This window comes from Micropterus salmoides, unplaced genomic scaffold (genome assembly GCF_014851395.1).
Source record: "Micropterus salmoides isolate LMB-PRFRI ecotype aquatic unplaced genomic scaffold, ASM1485139v1 Ms_hic_scaffold_19, whole genome shotgun sequence".
Classification (NCBI taxonomy): domain Eukaryota; kingdom Metazoa; phylum Chordata; class Actinopteri; order Centrarchiformes; family Centrarchidae; genus Micropterus; species Micropterus salmoides.
In genome coordinates, this window is record NW_024041039.1 from 18,494,413 (window position 1) to 18,512,470 (window position 18,058).

At 40.7% G+C, this 18,058-nt stretch overlaps 1 protein-coding gene across 1 annotated transcript; it reads left to right on the forward strand.

The window, feature by feature from the left end:
• The first annotated feature begins 126 nt into the window (after positions 1 to 126).
• On the forward strand, positions 127 to 17,818 carry ubr1 (ubiquitin protein ligase E3 component n-recognin 1). The gene is made up of 47 exons (XM_038728217.1): positions 127 to 282; positions 1,390 to 1,649; positions 2,535 to 2,613; positions 3,113 to 3,223; positions 4,586 to 4,713; positions 4,800 to 4,938; positions 5,088 to 5,150; positions 5,297 to 5,420; positions 5,589 to 5,696; positions 5,802 to 5,890; positions 5,973 to 6,071; positions 6,238 to 6,395; positions 6,482 to 6,581; positions 6,678 to 6,806; positions 6,935 to 7,115; positions 7,207 to 7,259; positions 7,435 to 7,545; positions 7,659 to 7,724; positions 7,825 to 7,926; positions 8,005 to 8,068; positions 8,160 to 8,284; positions 8,477 to 8,529; positions 8,622 to 8,724; positions 8,817 to 8,865; positions 8,982 to 9,136; positions 9,239 to 9,338; positions 9,429 to 9,532; positions 9,671 to 9,751; positions 10,263 to 10,444; positions 10,688 to 10,896; positions 10,998 to 11,091; positions 11,178 to 11,330; positions 11,412 to 11,512; positions 12,021 to 12,120; positions 12,214 to 12,362; positions 12,448 to 12,503; positions 12,610 to 12,706; positions 12,874 to 12,941; positions 13,061 to 13,208; positions 13,339 to 13,426; positions 14,737 to 14,873; positions 14,963 to 15,071; positions 15,175 to 15,231; positions 15,325 to 15,402; positions 15,500 to 15,670; positions 15,805 to 15,906; positions 16,480 to 17,818. The coding sequence occupies exons 1-47, from the start codon at positions 238 to 240 to the stop codon at positions 16,619 to 16,621; spliced, it is 5,220 nt and encodes a 1,739-aa protein (XP_038584145.1). The 5' UTR covers positions 127 to 237; the 3' UTR covers positions 16,622 to 17,818.
• The last annotated feature ends 240 nt before the right edge of the window (positions 17,819 to 18,058 follow it).

The following is an 18,058-nucleotide window of genomic DNA, read 5'->3' on the forward strand; positions in this document are numbered from 1 at the left end:
AGCAGATTTTCTTGTTTACAAAATGCTTACTTTGACCAAAGGCATGCAACTATTACAAAGAAGGATACATTTTTCAAATATGTGTCCTTTTTGAATAATAGACCAGGATAGGTATGAGTGCTTAACTACATCTAAACACATCTAACTATTGTAATTGTGTTCTAATACAGTCGCAAAAGGTTTTCGATTACAAGGCTAGTCTCCTAGTGACACCGCCTCCTTTACGGCAAATGGAATATGGCGGAGGGTGAGAAATCCTTAGACGGACTGGAGCTCAGCAAGGTATGATTCAATTAGCTAATATATCTGTCAGTGGATACTGAGATTCGGGGACTAAGCATAGAAGTACAGTACAGTAGTTAATTTGCTTAATATAGTTTAACCGCGCAGTTAAAAGGTAACGTTATCTAGTTACCAGGCTAGCATCCGTGGTTAGCTCTTTTGCTAGCAACGTAAATGGTTAAAATCTCTCTGCAGAGTCTACAATATTTAATGCTCACCAACAGTGAGTGTATCCGTAGTGTGCTAACCTCCATCCTGTGGTGTTGGTGTTTGCATTTGTCCAAAACGCCTCAACATGAGTTGCCACTAGTTTATAAATTCTGTGCACCATTGTCCCGACTGTTGTCGGACTCAAAACTCTTATAGCATTTTTGTAAACCGTTGTCCAAGATGAGTGGGAAAGTGAAATTGGCCTAAGTTAAGTTCCTTAATGTGAAGAGTTTGACACTTGTGGTTAAATTTACTTGATGGAGTACAACAGACAACACAGAAATTACACTCTTCTTGACTTGTGCTCTGCCATATGCTGTAAATCTAAAATATAGATTAGTACCAATGCTAGTTATTCTTAATAAATATGTGTCTGGGTGGTCCAACACCAAAACAAAATCTCTCTGTAGACGGTGCTTATCATTCGGCTGCCAGCCAGTAACGTTACAGGAACTGAAGAAGCTTCAGTAATTAAGCAGAAATCAGGAGGAAGCAGGGACACATTTCTTGCTGATAACTGAAGTTAATAGAAACCAAGTGGTAGTTCTTAATTGTTTTTACTTAAGCTATTTCACATGGGAAGGCTGGTTGTGGTGCACATCTTTCCACTGAACAGTGAAAACTGTACTTAGTGGTAGCATCAGCAGTCAACTCAAAATAACATGCTTTTGTCTTCTTCACTAAAGTTTAGATCTTAATTTTTTGTTTGTTAATCAGAAGCCCTTAAACCAAGATTTTAAGTTTAAATTGATTTGCAAACATCATGCACTGCTAAAGGTAAGTATATATCTGCGCATCGCTAGGAGAATGGTGACTTACACATGCAGCCATGTGTCATTATGTAGACAGATCTGAGCCATTGCAAAACAAGTTATGCTCCTCTTCTTTGTACCGCAGGAATGGCTGGAGGCTGCAGACAGCAGGGCGGAGCTGCTCCGCTATCTGAAGGAGCAGGTGCCGCAGATCTTCTGCCTAAAGAAGGAGTCCAGCCCACAGGAGGAAGAGGAGCTCATGCAGAGCCGACTCCTCCGCCCTCTGGAGTGTTTCCTGTTTGGAGAGGATCCCCAGGAGGGTCTGGAAAAGCTCAAGCAGGGCAGCACCTCCTCCCAGCTCTGTGGACGTGTCTTCAAAGAGGGAGAGACTGTCTACTCCTGCAGGTCTGAATAGACCCTCTGATCTTCTTTAACAAATAAGTTATAACAGTATGCAATAATAATAGTAGTTATGATCATTAACTAACATTTAGGCATGTAATGCCAGTATCAAAAATTATTCGCACAGTACTCAGTGGAATCTGGGGTTAGAGGATGAGGTGGAAAGCCAGAGAGCTTTAATACAGGAATGCACGTACATGGAGGCTATTTGACATCATTGAGTACTTTTGGAAGGAATAGTTTGTCCTTCATAGGTTTTAGTTCTGTTGTTATCTAATTACATGACAAACCTCCAGTATTTAGGTTAAGTGTTAAAAATAAATAGTTAATGTGTAGACTCTCTCAGGTTTCCGTCTGGGGCAGTCCGCGAGTGCATCTGAAGGATGTGAAATCCCGTATCACTCACATAGATATGTGCGTCGTCTCATTCATCAGTTTTTGCAGCCGTTTTTCTTTTTTTTTTTTTTAAACGTTTGCATTTTATGTTTTATGTTGTATTTAAGAAATTACTGGTTCATCCTGGCATAATTGGAGACATAATAAAAGTGCGGTGATGTATCTAAGGAAGTATTCTCTATGGGCAAGGTAAGGCACTGTCACTGTATATAGATAAAAAAAGGAATGCAGATAAAGGGTCTCAGTTTTATAAAAATGTGTGTGTGCATGCTACCTTAAAAAAAGTATCTTATTAAAATAAGCACATAGAGATGTGCAGACAGATAACTGGTACGTTTAAGTGTCTGAAAGCCAATGACAGTGAATTAAAATAAGCACAAAATACAGCTAAAGATCTGTGCTCATCATGTTAACACTGTGGATGTTTACATTGAAATAAATAAGTTTGGTGAATGCAGGAGAGGTCGTCATGCAGCTGTCTTCTTATTGCAGGGATTGTGCAATAGATCCCACTTGTGTCCTGTGTATGGACTGCTTCCAGGATAGCGTTCACAAAAGCCATCGCTACAAGGTTGGTGTCAAAACAAATGGTTAAATTTTTAATGAAATCTAAACATACATGTTTTATTTGAGTAATCAGCCGCAGTCAACCTGTTCCCGCTTGAAAGTGGGAATAATGGAATGTAACTCATCATTGGTTTTCTGTTCTGCACTGTCTGAGTATTTACATCACTATATGGACCCACACAAACTAAAGCATCCTCACCTTGCTCTTGTCAATCCCTAGTCTCTCTGATTCACTCCTATGCACAGTGTGCTATGTCAACTTGATTGCCCTCCTTGATGTCCCTTAAACTTTGGGAAAAAACACAACATATTTGTTGATACACTAAAATCTATGATTTGATTCATTTTAAATCGTTATAGGACTGATATTTGGCCTTTAATGTTGCAGCCCTTGTGTTTCATAATAGTGCATTCCCACAGTTAAAGCAGTTGTATAACTTAATTGCTGTTGTGTATCCATTACTCACCGTCAGTGACTTACAGTATGTGCATCTTTCCCCCAGATGCACGCGTCATCAGGCGGGGGCTTCTGTGATTGTGGGGATGTAGAAGCCTGGAAGATTGGCCCCTGTTGCTCCAAACACGACCCAGGGGCAGCCACTGCCATGGTAACGGTGAGTTACATAATAGAGCGGAAAGAGGGACGTGGGAGGGGCGTACTTGTCCCATTCTGTGTCAGTGAACCCCAGAATGCTTATTTTCCCATCGTAGTCCCTCCAGTCTCTTGGCTGTAGCTCTTGCTCCAGAAATGAGAAAGAAAAGCACTTTGTTGACCTGCACCAACAGAGAAAATTTACAACTACTTTAAGAGATTGGGAGGGTGATTGAGTGCGTGAAAGCTGGAGGAAAACAGTTGTCAGAGAGAGTGGTTGAGAGCAGCTCTTCTACAATTGCTTAAATCCTGCTGAAACATATTCAGTTTATGGCTTCTCCTTCCAAACTGCTGCTAGGACACATTTTGATGATTGGTTGTTACTGTTCAGCAGTTGTTTGTCAGGCCTTTCTTTGCTGATCAGTGTTTGGGCTTGTCTCTGATAAGATCATTCTGGGCCTTGAGTAGACGTACAGCCTGACGGCTCTGTGCCAGTTTCCGTAAACAGCAGGTGCTTCTCTTAACAGAGACATCACTGGCCCGTACCTGGGAGGCTGCCATGTGTTTTTTACACCAGATCTGAACCTGTGCTTAACAATAAGTGACACATCACAACCGTAAAAGCATCTCCATACCTGGACTGAACAATTCATTTAAATATTATTGAAATTAAAATATAACTAAGGGCAAAATCCAAAAGCTGCAATTTTTTTATAAAGGGTAAAAAGTGTCACAACATATCATTATAAATGAAGCATTGTGGTGTTACAAAGATCCCCTGGCCTACAAATCATATTCTCTAGATGTAAGGGAACCTGCTTGTTTGGTACAGACCCCAGCAAAAACCGTCATTGTTTTTTATATTTTTTTCAGTGAAAATTATGTGCAAAAATAACCATTCCCATTAAAATCTCAACTCATATTGCAATATGATTTGTTTTGCATATCGTTCAGCCCTACTCCAAAACTGAACTTGAAAACCCCTCATGCTGTTTTAGACCACTTGTTGTATAGATTGTGGCAGATTCCAGTGCTGCTTGTTCTCACACAGTAGTGTGACGTAGAGACTGGTGTAAATACACGGGTATGTTTCGTGTGGTTTGTGTCAAATGTCAGCCATTTGTATGAAATACTTAGCTGCTATGTGAAATGTTTGCTCTCAGGGAAGTTGATGTTAACTTTACCAACTCCTATTAAGCAAAATATGTAGACTGGTTCCTTGTCATGTTCATCACTGCTGGTGACACAGGAAATAAGGAATTAGAAAAGGTTATTACAACAAACTTTGTTTGGTTTGTTTCTGTTTGTGAAATCAAAGACAGTGTTACGTGTTGGTGGTGAGCTCAAAAATGTGGGTCCCGTATGATTCTCTCATTTTGTGCAGGATGAGCACGGGTTGGAGCCTGAATTATATGAGCGCACTGAGAAGCTGTTCCGGTTACTGCTGCAGTACGTCACAGATTTCTTGGTGTGGGAGGAGAACTTGGAGCTGTCAGCTGAACTCCAGCCCCGGTATGGCCTGTCTAATCACATCATGCAAATACACGAATCCATATGCAAAGCACTCAACTTAACAGGGGATTTCTCTATCCATGCAGGACAAAAGACAATGCATACTACTGTGTACTGTACAATGATGAGCACCACTCGTACGACCATGTGATCTACACCCTGCAGCATTCTGTTAACTGTAATCTGGCTGAAGCACAGACACACACAGCACTTATTGACAAGGAGGTATTTATTTAGCTTTCATTTGCTCTTGCCTTTTCTTTTACTACACTGTGATCTCAAAGGGAAGCTGATTTAGATCAGTTTCCATAATTGCACTCATCATATCTATTGCATCTTATACCATTATGTAACTATTGTTAACTGTTGCACAGGGTCGGCGAGCAGTAAAGAGAGGAACCCTTCGTTCCTGTCAGCAAGCAAAAGATCTCATCAGGGTAAACACCAGCCACTGACTCTACATCAGTTTAGACATCGATTTAGAAATTTAGAATGATGTTTAGTCTTGAACCTGAAATTACATTATGTGTTCCAGTTGTGCATTTGTAAGTGAGCCCTTAACTATTTTACTGCTGTGTTGCAGTCCAACTCGGAGCACATTTCCCTGCAGCCACTACGTGTGGAGATCCTTCATGCAGCGGTAATGGCTCATCAAACTTTTGCTCTGCGCCTCGGCTCCTGGTTCCAAAGGATCATCAGTTACTCAGGTGCTGCTGTCATTGTCACCGCACTTGCTCCACACAGACTTCACAGATTTATTTACTGATTTTGCACCTTTTACATTTTCACATTTTTTAGAAAAAGTGTCTGCAACATAGTTCTGACTTGCACAATTGTATGTTATGTGACTGGGAACCTGTGTGTGTCTTGTGCAGTGGGCTTCAGGCAGGCATTCTGTCAGGTGGCACTAGAGACCGATGCAAACGGAGACCAGCCTTGCCTAATCAGCAGGCTCATGCTGCATGATGCCAGGATGTACAAAGGCAAGTAGATCTAAGCTTGATTGTTATACAGAGTACGCACTTAATATCAACTCGATTCCTCGATACTCGATACTAACGTGAAAATGTTTTTCTTATTTCCTCAAGGAGCTCGCAAGATAGTACATGAACTGATTTTCTGTAGCATGCTAATGGAGACCGAGTTCAAGAGGCTTTTTGCAATTGAGTTTACAAAGGTAAAAAAGGAAGTGTTTAACATTTATTTTGCAGTTCTTTCTCTTGCTTAAATTGATACATGCCCCATCTTTTTCTTTTCAGCACTTTAAGCAGCTGCAAAAGGACTTCATAAATGATGACCATGAGAGGAGTATATCCATCACTGCTCTCTCTGTTCAGATATTCACTGTGCCCACATTGGTAAGTGTTGTTTGTTGTTAGGGCATCATTGTAGATAGTATGCTATAGTGAGGTAAGTATTATATGTCTTCAGTATTTGTGATTCTTTAAGAAGACCACATACATACTCATACATATCTGTGCCTTAACAGCCATCTCTGTCGTTACAATCCTGTTCCTCCACTAGGCCAGACAGCTGATCGAAGAGGTCAATGTCATTAAAGTGATAGTTGATACAGTCATGGAATTGCTGCGTGAACAACTGGATGGCAACAATCGCTTCTTCTTTCTTGGCTACAACTCAGACAAGTTCTCACGCATCCAGGTCATCTTCCACGACCTCAGGTCATTAAACAGGAAACAATTTTAACAAAATCTCAGTTCTTAACATTTTTGGTCTTTATATAAGAAGTAAGTGATGTCTCTCTCAGGTATATTCTGATCAGTAAACCCTTAATATGGACTGACGAGCTGCGGACAGAGTTCATGGAGGGGTTCAAAGTCTTTCTTGGGTTTCTCAAATGCATGCAGGTAATACTTATCTCAAACCTGATTCATTCTTTGATAGTGAGTAATAGCAGGACTATTATGTCAGGTTACTGTAATTTCTTTCACTTTCTTTATCAGGGTATGGAGGAGGTGATTCGCCAGTCTGGTCAACACATTGCGGTAGAGCCAGAATGGGAAGCCGGCTTTTCTCTTCAGATCCAACTTCGCCACATTCTTGCGATGTTTCAGGACTGGTGTTCCTCTGATGTGAGTTGTCATGCAATTTGTCCATCAAGCAATAGTTATCCCACCAATAGAGGGAGCATGACTGTAAAGGCCCCTCACTGAGAGAAGTGAATTGCGGTGGTCAGTTTATTGTATGTTTGCCCCCTCAGGACGAAATCTTGCTGTTTGCATTTAAAGAGTGCCACAAAGTCCTGATGCAGTGCAATAACCAGCCCTTTCACAAGAAGGCCACTGACAACTACACTTGCAAGCATATCCTCCATGTTTGTCCATACAGAGTGTCTCAGGAGCCTGTCAGCATACATCTGCCCATCTCCAGGCTACTTGCTGGTAGGTTAACTAAGTTTTGAGACTATCTGTGATTCATTGGTTCTATTTCTGTCAGCTGTGAACTTACTACTCCGTCCATTGTGACCCCCAGGCCTGTATGTACTTCTGTGCAGAACAGGGGCAATAGAACGTCTGGAGGATCCTGTAAGTGACACAAAATAAACAGCAACTTTGATTTAATTGTTTAATAAGCTACTGCCGTCATTGAGTCAGCGAGCAAATATTCATTGTGTACTGTGTTGTTGTGTTAATTGAAGGAACAGGTCTTAACCTCCACTGCTGGCTTTCTAGACTTTCAATTTCTTTGTGTCTATTGCAGGAGAGCTATGACTACACCCAGTTGGCTGAGCATCCTCTGCGCTGTGTGGTGCTGGCTGCACAGGTCTCAGCTGAAATGTGGCGGCGTAACGGGCTCTCTCTGGTCAGCCAGGTATACTACATCTGTTAGATGCTCAAGGCATTGTTTTCATTCTCTCACTGTTAATATTCATATTCTTCAGTTAATAAATGACAAATAAATTAATTGTTGTTCAACATGATCAGGTCTACTACTATCAGGATGTTAAATGCAGGGACGAGATGTACGACAAGGACATTCTCATGCTACAGGTTGGTGACATACAGAGAATGTTTCTCATGTTCTCACCCTTTACCTTTTTATGTATACACAATGTGGTGACACATGACCCTCCCTACAAATTGTTTACAGATAGCTGCTTCCAAAATGGACCCCAACCACTTCCTCATATTGATCTTGTTGAGATTTGAGCTCTTAGATTATTTTAACGGAAGCTGTTCAAGCAAAGACCAGGTAAGCAACCCATCTGTGATATTTTAGAAGATAAGAAAAAACGCTCCACTTATTGACAAGGTGCGACTCAATTTGCAGGATGAACTCACTCAGTGGAATCGTCTGACAGAAGAGATGCTGTTTCTCATTATCGTCATCGTTGGTACAGTGTCACGTTCTACAAATCAAACTTGGGAAGTTAGTTGGTTGGATATAACCCATACTATAGTGTCTGACCAGTGTTGTGTTTGCAGGTGAGCGCTATGTCCCCGGTGTCAGTCAGGTGACCAAAGAGGACGTGACAATGCGGGAGGTTATCCACCTGCTGTGCATTGAGCCCATGGCTCATAGTAGCCTGATCAAGGGTCTGCCAGAGAACGTGAGCGTCATATATGGACTACAGTTGAAAATTAGCCTGCTGGCTAACACTGGCACATTTACAGAAATGTTTATTAAAGTGCACTGTCCTTAAATAAAAAAATGAAATGAAATGAAATATACAGTCTAAATTATAGAGTTAATTTATTGGTTTTTATTAGGGAATAATCATTTTAAAATGTTTTCTTTGTAGGAGAGCCATGGAACAGACCTGGAAACTGTAATTGCCAGAGTTGCCACCTTCAGGTATGTAAAGACTCGAGTTTTATTAACAGTCATTTCCCAGTAGGTTTTATTAATTAAATAATTATTAATATCTATTCTGCTTCTGTTTTCAGAAAACCAGGAGTTTCAGGACATGGGTTGTATGAAGTAAAAAAAGAGTGTCTGGCAGAATTCAACCCTTTCTTTTACCATTATTCAAGATCTCAGCACAGCAAGGTAATGCAATGTCTCAACACCAGTTTTACATTAAATGGACATAACTTCTGTCGAATATTCCTTATTTTTTTTCTCATCTTTACTTGCTGTAGGCCGAAGAGTCTCAGAAAAAGAGGAGGACTCAGGAGAGCAATGATAAAGGTGACTGATGTCTTTACTCTGCACAGGCCTCCATACAGCTCCAACATATGTGGTCTTCTCTGCTCCAGTTGATAATGAAAGTAATGAACATTCCCTTTGTTTGTGTTTGTCCTCAGCTCTGCGTCCTCCGGTGCCCCCAGCCTTCTGCCCAGCTTTCTCCAGTATAGTGCGTGTGCTCTGCTGTGACATTATTGTCCACATCCTGAGACGAGTCCTGGAGAGAGCTGCAGAGGACCGGGCAACTCATTGGACAGAAGCCATGATCCAGAGGGTAACAAATTACATCGTTTTTTTTTTTCCTTTCCAGTTTACCTTGATTTTGGTAATAACTCAAACTATTTGCAGTAACTAAATGTATGCATTTACCATACAGGCCCTGCACTTGATAGGTCAGGCATTGCTTGAAGAGAAAACACAGCTTGAAGATAGCACTGTGGAGGAAGTGACCTTTGATTTCAGCCAAAAGGCCCGCAGTGAGTGAAAACCAATTGTTTTCTGTCATCTTTTCATCATAGTTCTGAAAGAACTTTAGAATCTTGCGACATTAATGTCTGTTCTTCCAGAAATCGATTCAGAACACAGCAAGTCACTGTTCGTCTTGTTGTCCAAGATTATGGCTGTTCCTTCCCTTGAAGCTCAAAAAGACATGATCAAATGGGTTCTGCGGGTAGGCTATTCAATTAGCCAATTTTCATTCAGTATTTTTTATCATTTACATCGCATCATTACATTACATCATTTTCGTAGACTGGTGCATTTATTTTCCAGTTACCTTCACAATTTTATATTGATGTTTTTCTGCTAGATGTTTGAGATTGTCAAGTGCCTTAGAGAGAAGTCCAGTCCAACAGCCTCTGTGAGCATGGAGACAACCAAGCCCGAAGAGGTAAAAGAACATGATTTTTAAAATTTGAATCTACCAATACAAGTGACATGACTTTATTTTTATTCTATTTTGGGTGACTTTTGAGGTAGGTTCTATAATGGACTGCCTTTTACAACAAGGGCCCTGGGCAATGTTACCTAGAAGATTTAGCATTTGGATGAGTGGAGATGGAATAACAGATTAAAGAGAACTTCATTGTTATTATCTCCAACAATAAAGTGTTTGTGTTTCAGGGATGGAGTCATCAAGAAATGTAGAGATAAAATGTAAAATGTACAATTATCCAAACTAAAAGGCACCTTGTTGATCAACTCAGAGATGTTCTGTCCTTACATGACACAACCTCCCTAGGTCACAGCATCCCACTGACTCACCATTCATTTGGTTTCCCAACAGAAATCTGAGTTCAAGGGGCCAAACACAGTCTAGCAGTCTAGCTGTCAGTCAGGCCCTCTTCTGAAATTATAAGAAATAGAATCGATTTAATAGAAAAGTTTTGTTATTATTCCAGAGCGCTCAGGACAAGGAGAAAGCAGAGCGCAAAAGGAAGGCAGAGGCAGCCAAACTCCACCGGCAGAAGATTATGGCCCAGATGTCAGCAATGCAGAAAAACTTCATTGAATCAAACAAGATGCTGTATGACAACATGCCAGAGAGCGGGACACAGGGAGAGCCTGTTACAACCACAGATAGGTAAGGAGGACTATTTATAAACCAATAACAAAACATTGCTGTGTTTAGCTGGCTTGAGATCAAATTGAAACCAAATTAGACTTAGACTTTAGACTTTATTGTCCCAAAGAGAAAATATATTTTTCAATATTTTATATATTCAATATAATATATTTTTCACATCATTCTGCACGTCAGACAACAAGAGCACACACTCAGGGCAATTCAACAATTCAGCAATTTGTGTTATGTTTATTCCTCTAGCTGTGCCATAGAGCAGATGGAGCTGTGTGTAGCCATCGGGCCCCACCGAGGGTCCACTCCAGCTGAGAGGGAGGTGCTCACCTGCATTCTTTGCCAGGAAGAACAGGAAGTGGTGGCCCAGGCCCAAGCCATGGTACTGACTGCGTGTGTCCAGAGGTCTACAGTGCTGACACAGTGCAGAGGAAAGATACCGACCAACAGAGAAGATGGTCAGTCTCCATTTGCTAAGCATTTAATGTGATTGTTAACAACTGTAATTTCATGGGCACAATGAAAAACGTTCATTGTATTTATCCCTCTTTTGGGACAGGGACATCATATCCTGTCTTCATGCCTCCTGAACTGGCAGTTGGGACCCACACTGGCAGCTGCGGACATGTTATGCATGCCACATGCTGGCAGAAGTGAGTTAATACAGAAACAGATTAGCTAATTATTATTCCTTCAGTGCACCATTGACAGTTTCTTTGCTATTCTCTGCATTTTTCAGATATTTTGAGGCTGTTCAGAATACGACCAGGAACCGGCTCCATGCTGAACTGATCATCGACCTGGAGAATGGGGAGTATTTGTGTCCCTTGTGCAAGAGTCTGTGCAATACTGTTGTCCCGCTCATCCCACTGGAACCACTAATGTTTAACTAGTAAGTCCAGTCCACCTCATCATGAATTGTTTGTAGTTCAAATGTATAGAAGTTGTGTGAATATTTGTTTCCTCTGTGAAGTGAAAATGCAGAGATAATCGGACAGCATTTGACCCTCCCTCGCTGGATCCAGATCTTCTCTGCCAGGATTAAAGGACTCAAGTCAGTCACTCAGGATAATGGTAAGAGGACATACTTAACATACAATTGTTGCGTCTCTTTGGATGGGTGAACAGCAGTGGCACAGGAAAAGGCTTTATGTGGCATCGCTAATGTGTGTTGGAGGTTTTGGGTTCAGCTACTGCAGCTCTTTGCCTTACAGTGTCACTTGTGTAAAACAGATTTGCCAATGGAAAACATGCACAAAATGTCCAACTATAGATGTATACGTCAACTTAACACTGCAGTTGCTTCACAATAATACCCGTAATGAGCTTTATTTGTTAGAGGGCGTTTCCTGTAAAGCAGCTGCAGAAAATGTTTTATTTGCAGCAAACCGTCTTCACATGCTAGTCTCTGCATGCACCTGTTTTCTGATATTGGCTCACCTCGTAATTTGCTACCAGTTCTTCTGTTTCAATAGTTACTTATAAGTGCCATCAAATGTCATTGTGCCTTGTTGTTTGGAATGTGTGACACTGTTGATGATGTGGCATGAGATTGATGGTTTTCTGTCTCTCTCTCGTGCAGATTGCAACACAGAAGGCAGCGGTGTTGATGGGGATGTGGGGATGTGTGCAGAAGGCCAGCCAGACTTTAGATCCATTCTGAGTTATGGAGTACAAGAACCGTGAGTGGCACTGTCAGATTTGTCAGTATTACTCAAGTATCTGTGTTTCCTGTAGTGAAGCAGGCTGACTTGTCTGCTGCTGGATGTTTTTAGGAGGAAGTTCTCAGACAGCATAGTGGAGATGTTGGTTGTGTGTGCCACCACAGTCCACAGAGTGGGATTGCAGACGGCACCCAATGAACTATGCCCACGTGTGCCCCTTATGACTTGGAACACATGTGCCTTCACTATTCAGGCCATAGGTACAGTAAGCCTTGGCATATTGTGTCACTCATTCCCATTTCATTGTTTTTGCAAGTCTCATAAAATGTTTGCATGTCTTCACAGAAAACATATTGCAGGAAGAGGGCAAGCCACTATTTGGGTCCTTACAAAACAGACAGGTTGGATGCCACATATTCACTACCATACAGCTGACACAGTGTGTGCAATGTATAATGGTTTGGGCTTAATATTTTGTCAGTTTTGTGAAATGCTTCTCTGTTTTAGCTTGCAGGTCTGAAGGCAATTGTTCAGTTTTCAGCAGCTCAGAGACTAAAGAGCTCCCAGGCTGTCATTCAAAGGCACTTCGCAGACATGTTGGGGGGTATGTGGTCATTTAAGAATACATCACATTTATCTGTCTATTGGATGTAATTGTACACTTCCTTTTCATGAAAAGTACATTGTGTTTTTCCCTTTGTATGAAATTTGTTACATACTCTAATTAATGGGTGACTTCCTGTGAATTTGCCCTGCCACCTCTGTCCCCAGTCTTGCTGCCGGTCATGAGCAGAAAGAACACCCCTTCTCTTCTAGAGGTTGACTTCTTCCATCTTCTGGTAGGTTTCCCCTAAAGGGAAAAGCTACAAAGTTAGTTACAAAGTTTCTGTCAATGTAAAGCTTTTACTAGAATTTTCTTTTTTGTTAAATGTGTATGTGTTCTTTTGTATTTTGTCAGGTAGGGTTGGTCTTGTCTGTACCCTCACTGTATCAGGAGGAGGCTGTAGACCTACAGCCGTCTGCTGTCAGTTCTGCCTACAACCACCTGTATATCCTGCATCTGGTCACCATGGCACACATATTGCAGATCCTCCTGTCTTCTACAGGTGCAAACAGCAGAAACCTCAAACATATATTCTAGTTTAACAATACTACTGATATGTATCATTTACTGAACTACCTCAGAATGCTGAACAAGAACAAGGATGATTAAATAATGGTATCTATTCTGCCTAGATTTCCCTGCAATAGTGGGTGGAGAGGAGACAGAGGAGGCGAGAGCAGCAGTCGAGCTGTGCACTACCGTGTCACAACACACTGGAAGGTACAAGTGTTTCTCATGTTCCTTGTATTTATCTGGCAAAACACACAAACAGAATTTTGTGATCTGTGAATTGATTCAATTGCTTGTAGTTATTCTTTATTTGCATATTGGTAAACTAAAAGTTAATGAGGTACACTCTCCCTCCCTAATGAATAAAACCAAAATAATTCCTGTTACAAATACCAGCAACATAGCCAACAACATGCAGCAACAACGATTAAAAGACAAGCATGGCAGGGCAGAGATTTCCTGGATTTGTAATCACTCGTCTAGACGTGTAATTCTTTTGAGTTCAAAACTCCTGAACAGAATATTAACTAAACTAAAAGGTTGTTTGTTCTGCCGCCTTAATTTAAAAACAATTAAAATTTAAGGCAATAAAAATGTGAGCCAAAATTACTGCATTTTAAGTTATGCTTGAAATGTGTAAGTTTATTCAAAGAGTTTCTCTCTTCCTTATTAGAGTGCAAGCTTAACATGTTTATAAAAGTCAAAAACAAAAAACAAAAGGGACTGTAGTGAACTGCGTCCAACGATTCAAGTGGAATAGGTGACATACAAATGTCTCCACAGTTAAACACAGACATGACTGGTTGTGCAAAGTCCATTAAGAATCTGTCCTAGTACCAAGTATCTTGAGACATGAACTTCCCAATGGTGCTACTTATCATGCTGCTGTTGAAGGCGAGTGTCACATGGCCTGTTTTTTTTAATCCCCCCCAACAGAGATTTGTTTGATATGTGCGTTTCCACTAAACCACATTAATTTGTATGCTCAGTTTGGCCATTCCTCTACCCTATGATAAGAAGAAATAGTTCTTCTGAAAACTTCAATATCAGACATGGAAGTAAATGACAGCTGGAATTGTAATTTGTTGTTGTTTTTTAATCTTTCTATAAATGGCAACTCTTGACAAGAAAACAAAAAATAATCATTTTTAGTCATTGCCGTTGCTAAGGCAACATGTATTGTTTTTTTGTTTTGTTTTTTTCCCAGGGAACATGTAATGCATGTCAACTTTTACCTACAAAAATTCACCGTCTGTGTAGTCCATGAATAAAGTAGACAGACATTTTCACTGTGGGGAAAGTTTGATGTAGCAGGACATTCATTTTTTTATCAGCTTGCTTCAAACTTGACAGGAATCGACCTCTCTGTAATGGAAGCAGATGCCCTCTCAGTAGAGGCAAACATTGCTCCTTGTTTCCTGTGGTCAAGGCCCTTTCCACGCTGCACACTCAGCGATGTATAGGGTAATGTAGACTGCCTTCAGCTTGTTTGACAGGTTGTTCTGTGGTTTGCTCATTAGGCCGATTCCAGATGTTTCCGGCAGCTCTGTGGCTGAAAGAGTAAAGACGGGAATCGAACCTTTCCTGCGCTGTGCTGCTCTCTTTTTCAATTGCCTTACAGGAGTACATCCTCCAGAGGAGCTTTTAAGTACTGCTGGTAGGTCAAACCGAAGTATTATATCATCATACCATACTGCATATGATTGATGAATTCAAGCTGACAATTAGGATTCTCATTCTTTGCAGTTACCCATCAAGGACAGATGGAGGCACTATGTAGCTACTTGGCACTCCCCCCCAATGTGTTTCAGCTCTTCCAGGAGCACAGAGAACCGGTTACTCCACTGGTGCAGAGGTAGGTGATAAACATTGAGGCAAGGCTGATGTACTTGATTAGTGATCTTTTAGTATTCACTGGAGAGGTGGGCAGTTTCATGATAAAGTTTTTTCCTCCTTAGGTGGTGTGGAAACCCAGCTGTAACCAAAGCCCTGAAAGGCAAACTCCAGACAATCAGGTAGATTTTGGCCTTTGTATTACTTCAGTCCCACTTTTATTTTGTAATACTAACAATTAATAATAATAATAATAATCAATAAACTCTATCCAGATACCCTAGGAGAAGGAATCGTTTGATTGATCTTCCAGAGGATTACAGTGCTCTCCTCAATCAAGCCAGCCATTTTAAGTAAGTAGGGAATTGAAGTCCTTTCAATCACAACCTTTCAGTGGAATATCTGTTAGAGGCGTTCAACTGGCTCGTCTCCTCTGTACTTTGTCCTCAGGTGTCCCAAGTCTACAGATGATGAGAGGAAGCATCCAACTCTGTGCCTGTTTTGTGGGGCCATGCTGTGCTCTCAGAGCTCCTGCTGTGTCACCCAGCTGGATGGGGAAGATGTGGGAGCTTGCACTGCTCACGCTGCTACTTGTGGTGCTGGAGTTGGCATGTTCCTCAGGTGGGTCAATTCTAGGCCTTGCAGGGATCAGGAGAATACTTCTTCAGCTTTTTTAACTGCATTTTTTACTTTGAATTGTATTCTTTCTTGCATGAAATGCGCTATATAAATGAAGTTTGATTTCTTGTTGACAGGATAAGAGAGTGTGAAATTGTACTGATGGCCAGTAAGACTCGAGGAAGCACATACCCAGCTCCTTACCTGGACGATTATGGGGAAACTGATCCTCACCTTGGGTAATAACCATAGTTTCTTTTCCAGGGGCTGAATTGTTTTTACTTCTGCAGAGAATTGCAAATGTAGACATGGCGATATTGCCTCCTACAGGCAAAAAAGTAATCGTTGCAGCAATTTAAACACCTACACCAGCTGCAGACAGTGAATGTTACAGCTGCAGTTTTATACATAACTGCAGGTCTGACACTCCCTGAATCGCAAACCCGCATTTGGATAATATTTGGGGCCGGGTACTTTTTCATCAGTGACACTATGTGTGCTTGTTTGAAATTGGTCGGCACTAGACCAAATTAAGTAATGCTGTCCTATTTTGCAAGTCTTGCAGATTTTAGTTTCATCCGACAATACAGTCACTGAATAAAATCCCCACTAATCATTACTACTTGTAAATTTTCTATGTTCCCCCTTCATTTGACTGACTCAGCGGCAAGAATCTGTTCTGCTGTTTTGTATTTAGTAGTGACTGCAGCTATTTACCCATGTCCATGAAGTACATGTCATTTCAAATGTATAGTGCTTTTTTTGGTTTTTTACTGTTGACTAAATCAGGCATTCTGTCTTTTAAATTCTAGAAGGGGCAATCCATTGCACCTTTGCCCGGAGCGCTACAGAAAGCTGAACCAGCTGTGGCAGCAGCACTGCATCCTGGAAGAAATTGCCCGCAGCCTAGAGGTGGTCAATGTTATGTTTGCCTTTGAGTGGCAGATGTTGTGATGATTGCTCCAGCTGCGGTGGCCGGGAAGTAAAGAGCACAGCCATAGAGCACAATCTGCTCCAGTAGTCCTGCGGCATGCGTGCGCGCACACACACACACACACACACACATACACATACACATACACATACACATACAAACAACCCTCCTACAATCAAACGAGACCTGAACAGCCAATGCCTCCCTGTTGAAATCCCTGCTGCAGTCTAGAGAAGTGGGACAGTCAAAAGAAGAGGAATAATGGAGGGTGATGGATAATGATTAAACCCAAGTCGCCTTGTTTTAATTTGATTGTCTGCTGTGAGAATGAGTTTCTCCTAAAGTAATGTTATTTGCAAAGAGGCTCATTTAAATAAAGACGAACATCAGCTACACACTAACATGTTTCCGTTATCAGTTTATGTATTTGATTTCTCTCCTCAGTAACGCTGTGAATTTTCTGCATTCTTTTTTTGTGTTAGAAATTATAATTTGTCATAAGTTATAATTGTTGGAATTCTGCTGTTTTGGAGGGTACGTTTATATGGAAATGTTTCAGCATGGTCCGAGGTCCTACACACTTTTGCTTTTGACCATTAATGGATTCATATGTACTGGTAAAACATTTATAGTATATACATTATTTTCAAAGTTGTTTTAAGACCGATTCAGTGCTCTGAGAGAGGTATACAGTGAACTGCTTCTATGATTTCCTGGTGTATATACATTTAATGATAAGCAGACTTTTTGACACCAGATTGAAGTTCATATATCTCATCCATATTTAGCCATTTATGGTTTTCTAGTCCTCACTGATCTTAAGAATCATCGAGTGACGTATATGAAAACATCACTATAGTATTATGAGATGCCCTTTTTCCAAAAAAATTAGGCCAAAAGATTTATGATTATCAGATATCCACTGTGTGTTTGTAATGATTCAAACTTAAGGGACCATTGCTAGATAGATTATAAGTCACATTTCACCATGTGGTGATGATTCACTAAAAACAAATTGAATTTAAGTTAAAAAAAAACAAAACAATATTTTATTTAAGAAAGAAATGTAGCTTTTATTGAAATAAAATCTAAGGTAGAATATTATATCTTTTCAGTTACTCCATTCATTATTTTACTTTTCAGGAAAAAAATGTGTGAATATAAAACTTCTTCCTTTTTGTGTTGGAAATAAAGACACTAGCCTATATACAGATGAACTGCTCCTGTGCCCTGAATCAATCTGAGTACACTGGTGTCACAATTTCTGTCACAAAGTCTCATGTGTTATGGAATTAGATTTGTTTCTTAATAATGGTACCACTAGTACAAGTTTATTAAGTAAATAAAAGAAAACAGAATTAACAAGTGGTTGTTGGCAGACTCTGGAGACAGTGTGTGTGTGAGGTGAAGGAACAGCATTTTGAAGGTGGCTCAGTTGCCACAGATTGAATAGGAGG

Excerpts from the sequence above, each read along its gene's own strand:
- ubr1 (XM_038728217.1), top strand. The coding sequence starts at position 238 with ATGGCGGAGGGTGAGAAATCCTTAGACGGACTGGAGCTCAGCAAG. Across the intron at positions 11,092-11,177 it reads CATGCCACATGCTGGCAGAA|ATATTTTGAGGCTGTTCAGA; the intron begins GTGAGTTAATAC and ends TGCATTTTTCAG. Across the intron at positions 15,907-16,479 it reads GAAACTGATCCTCACCTTGG|AAGGGGCAATCCATTGCACC; the intron begins GTAATAACCATA and ends TTTAAATTCTAG.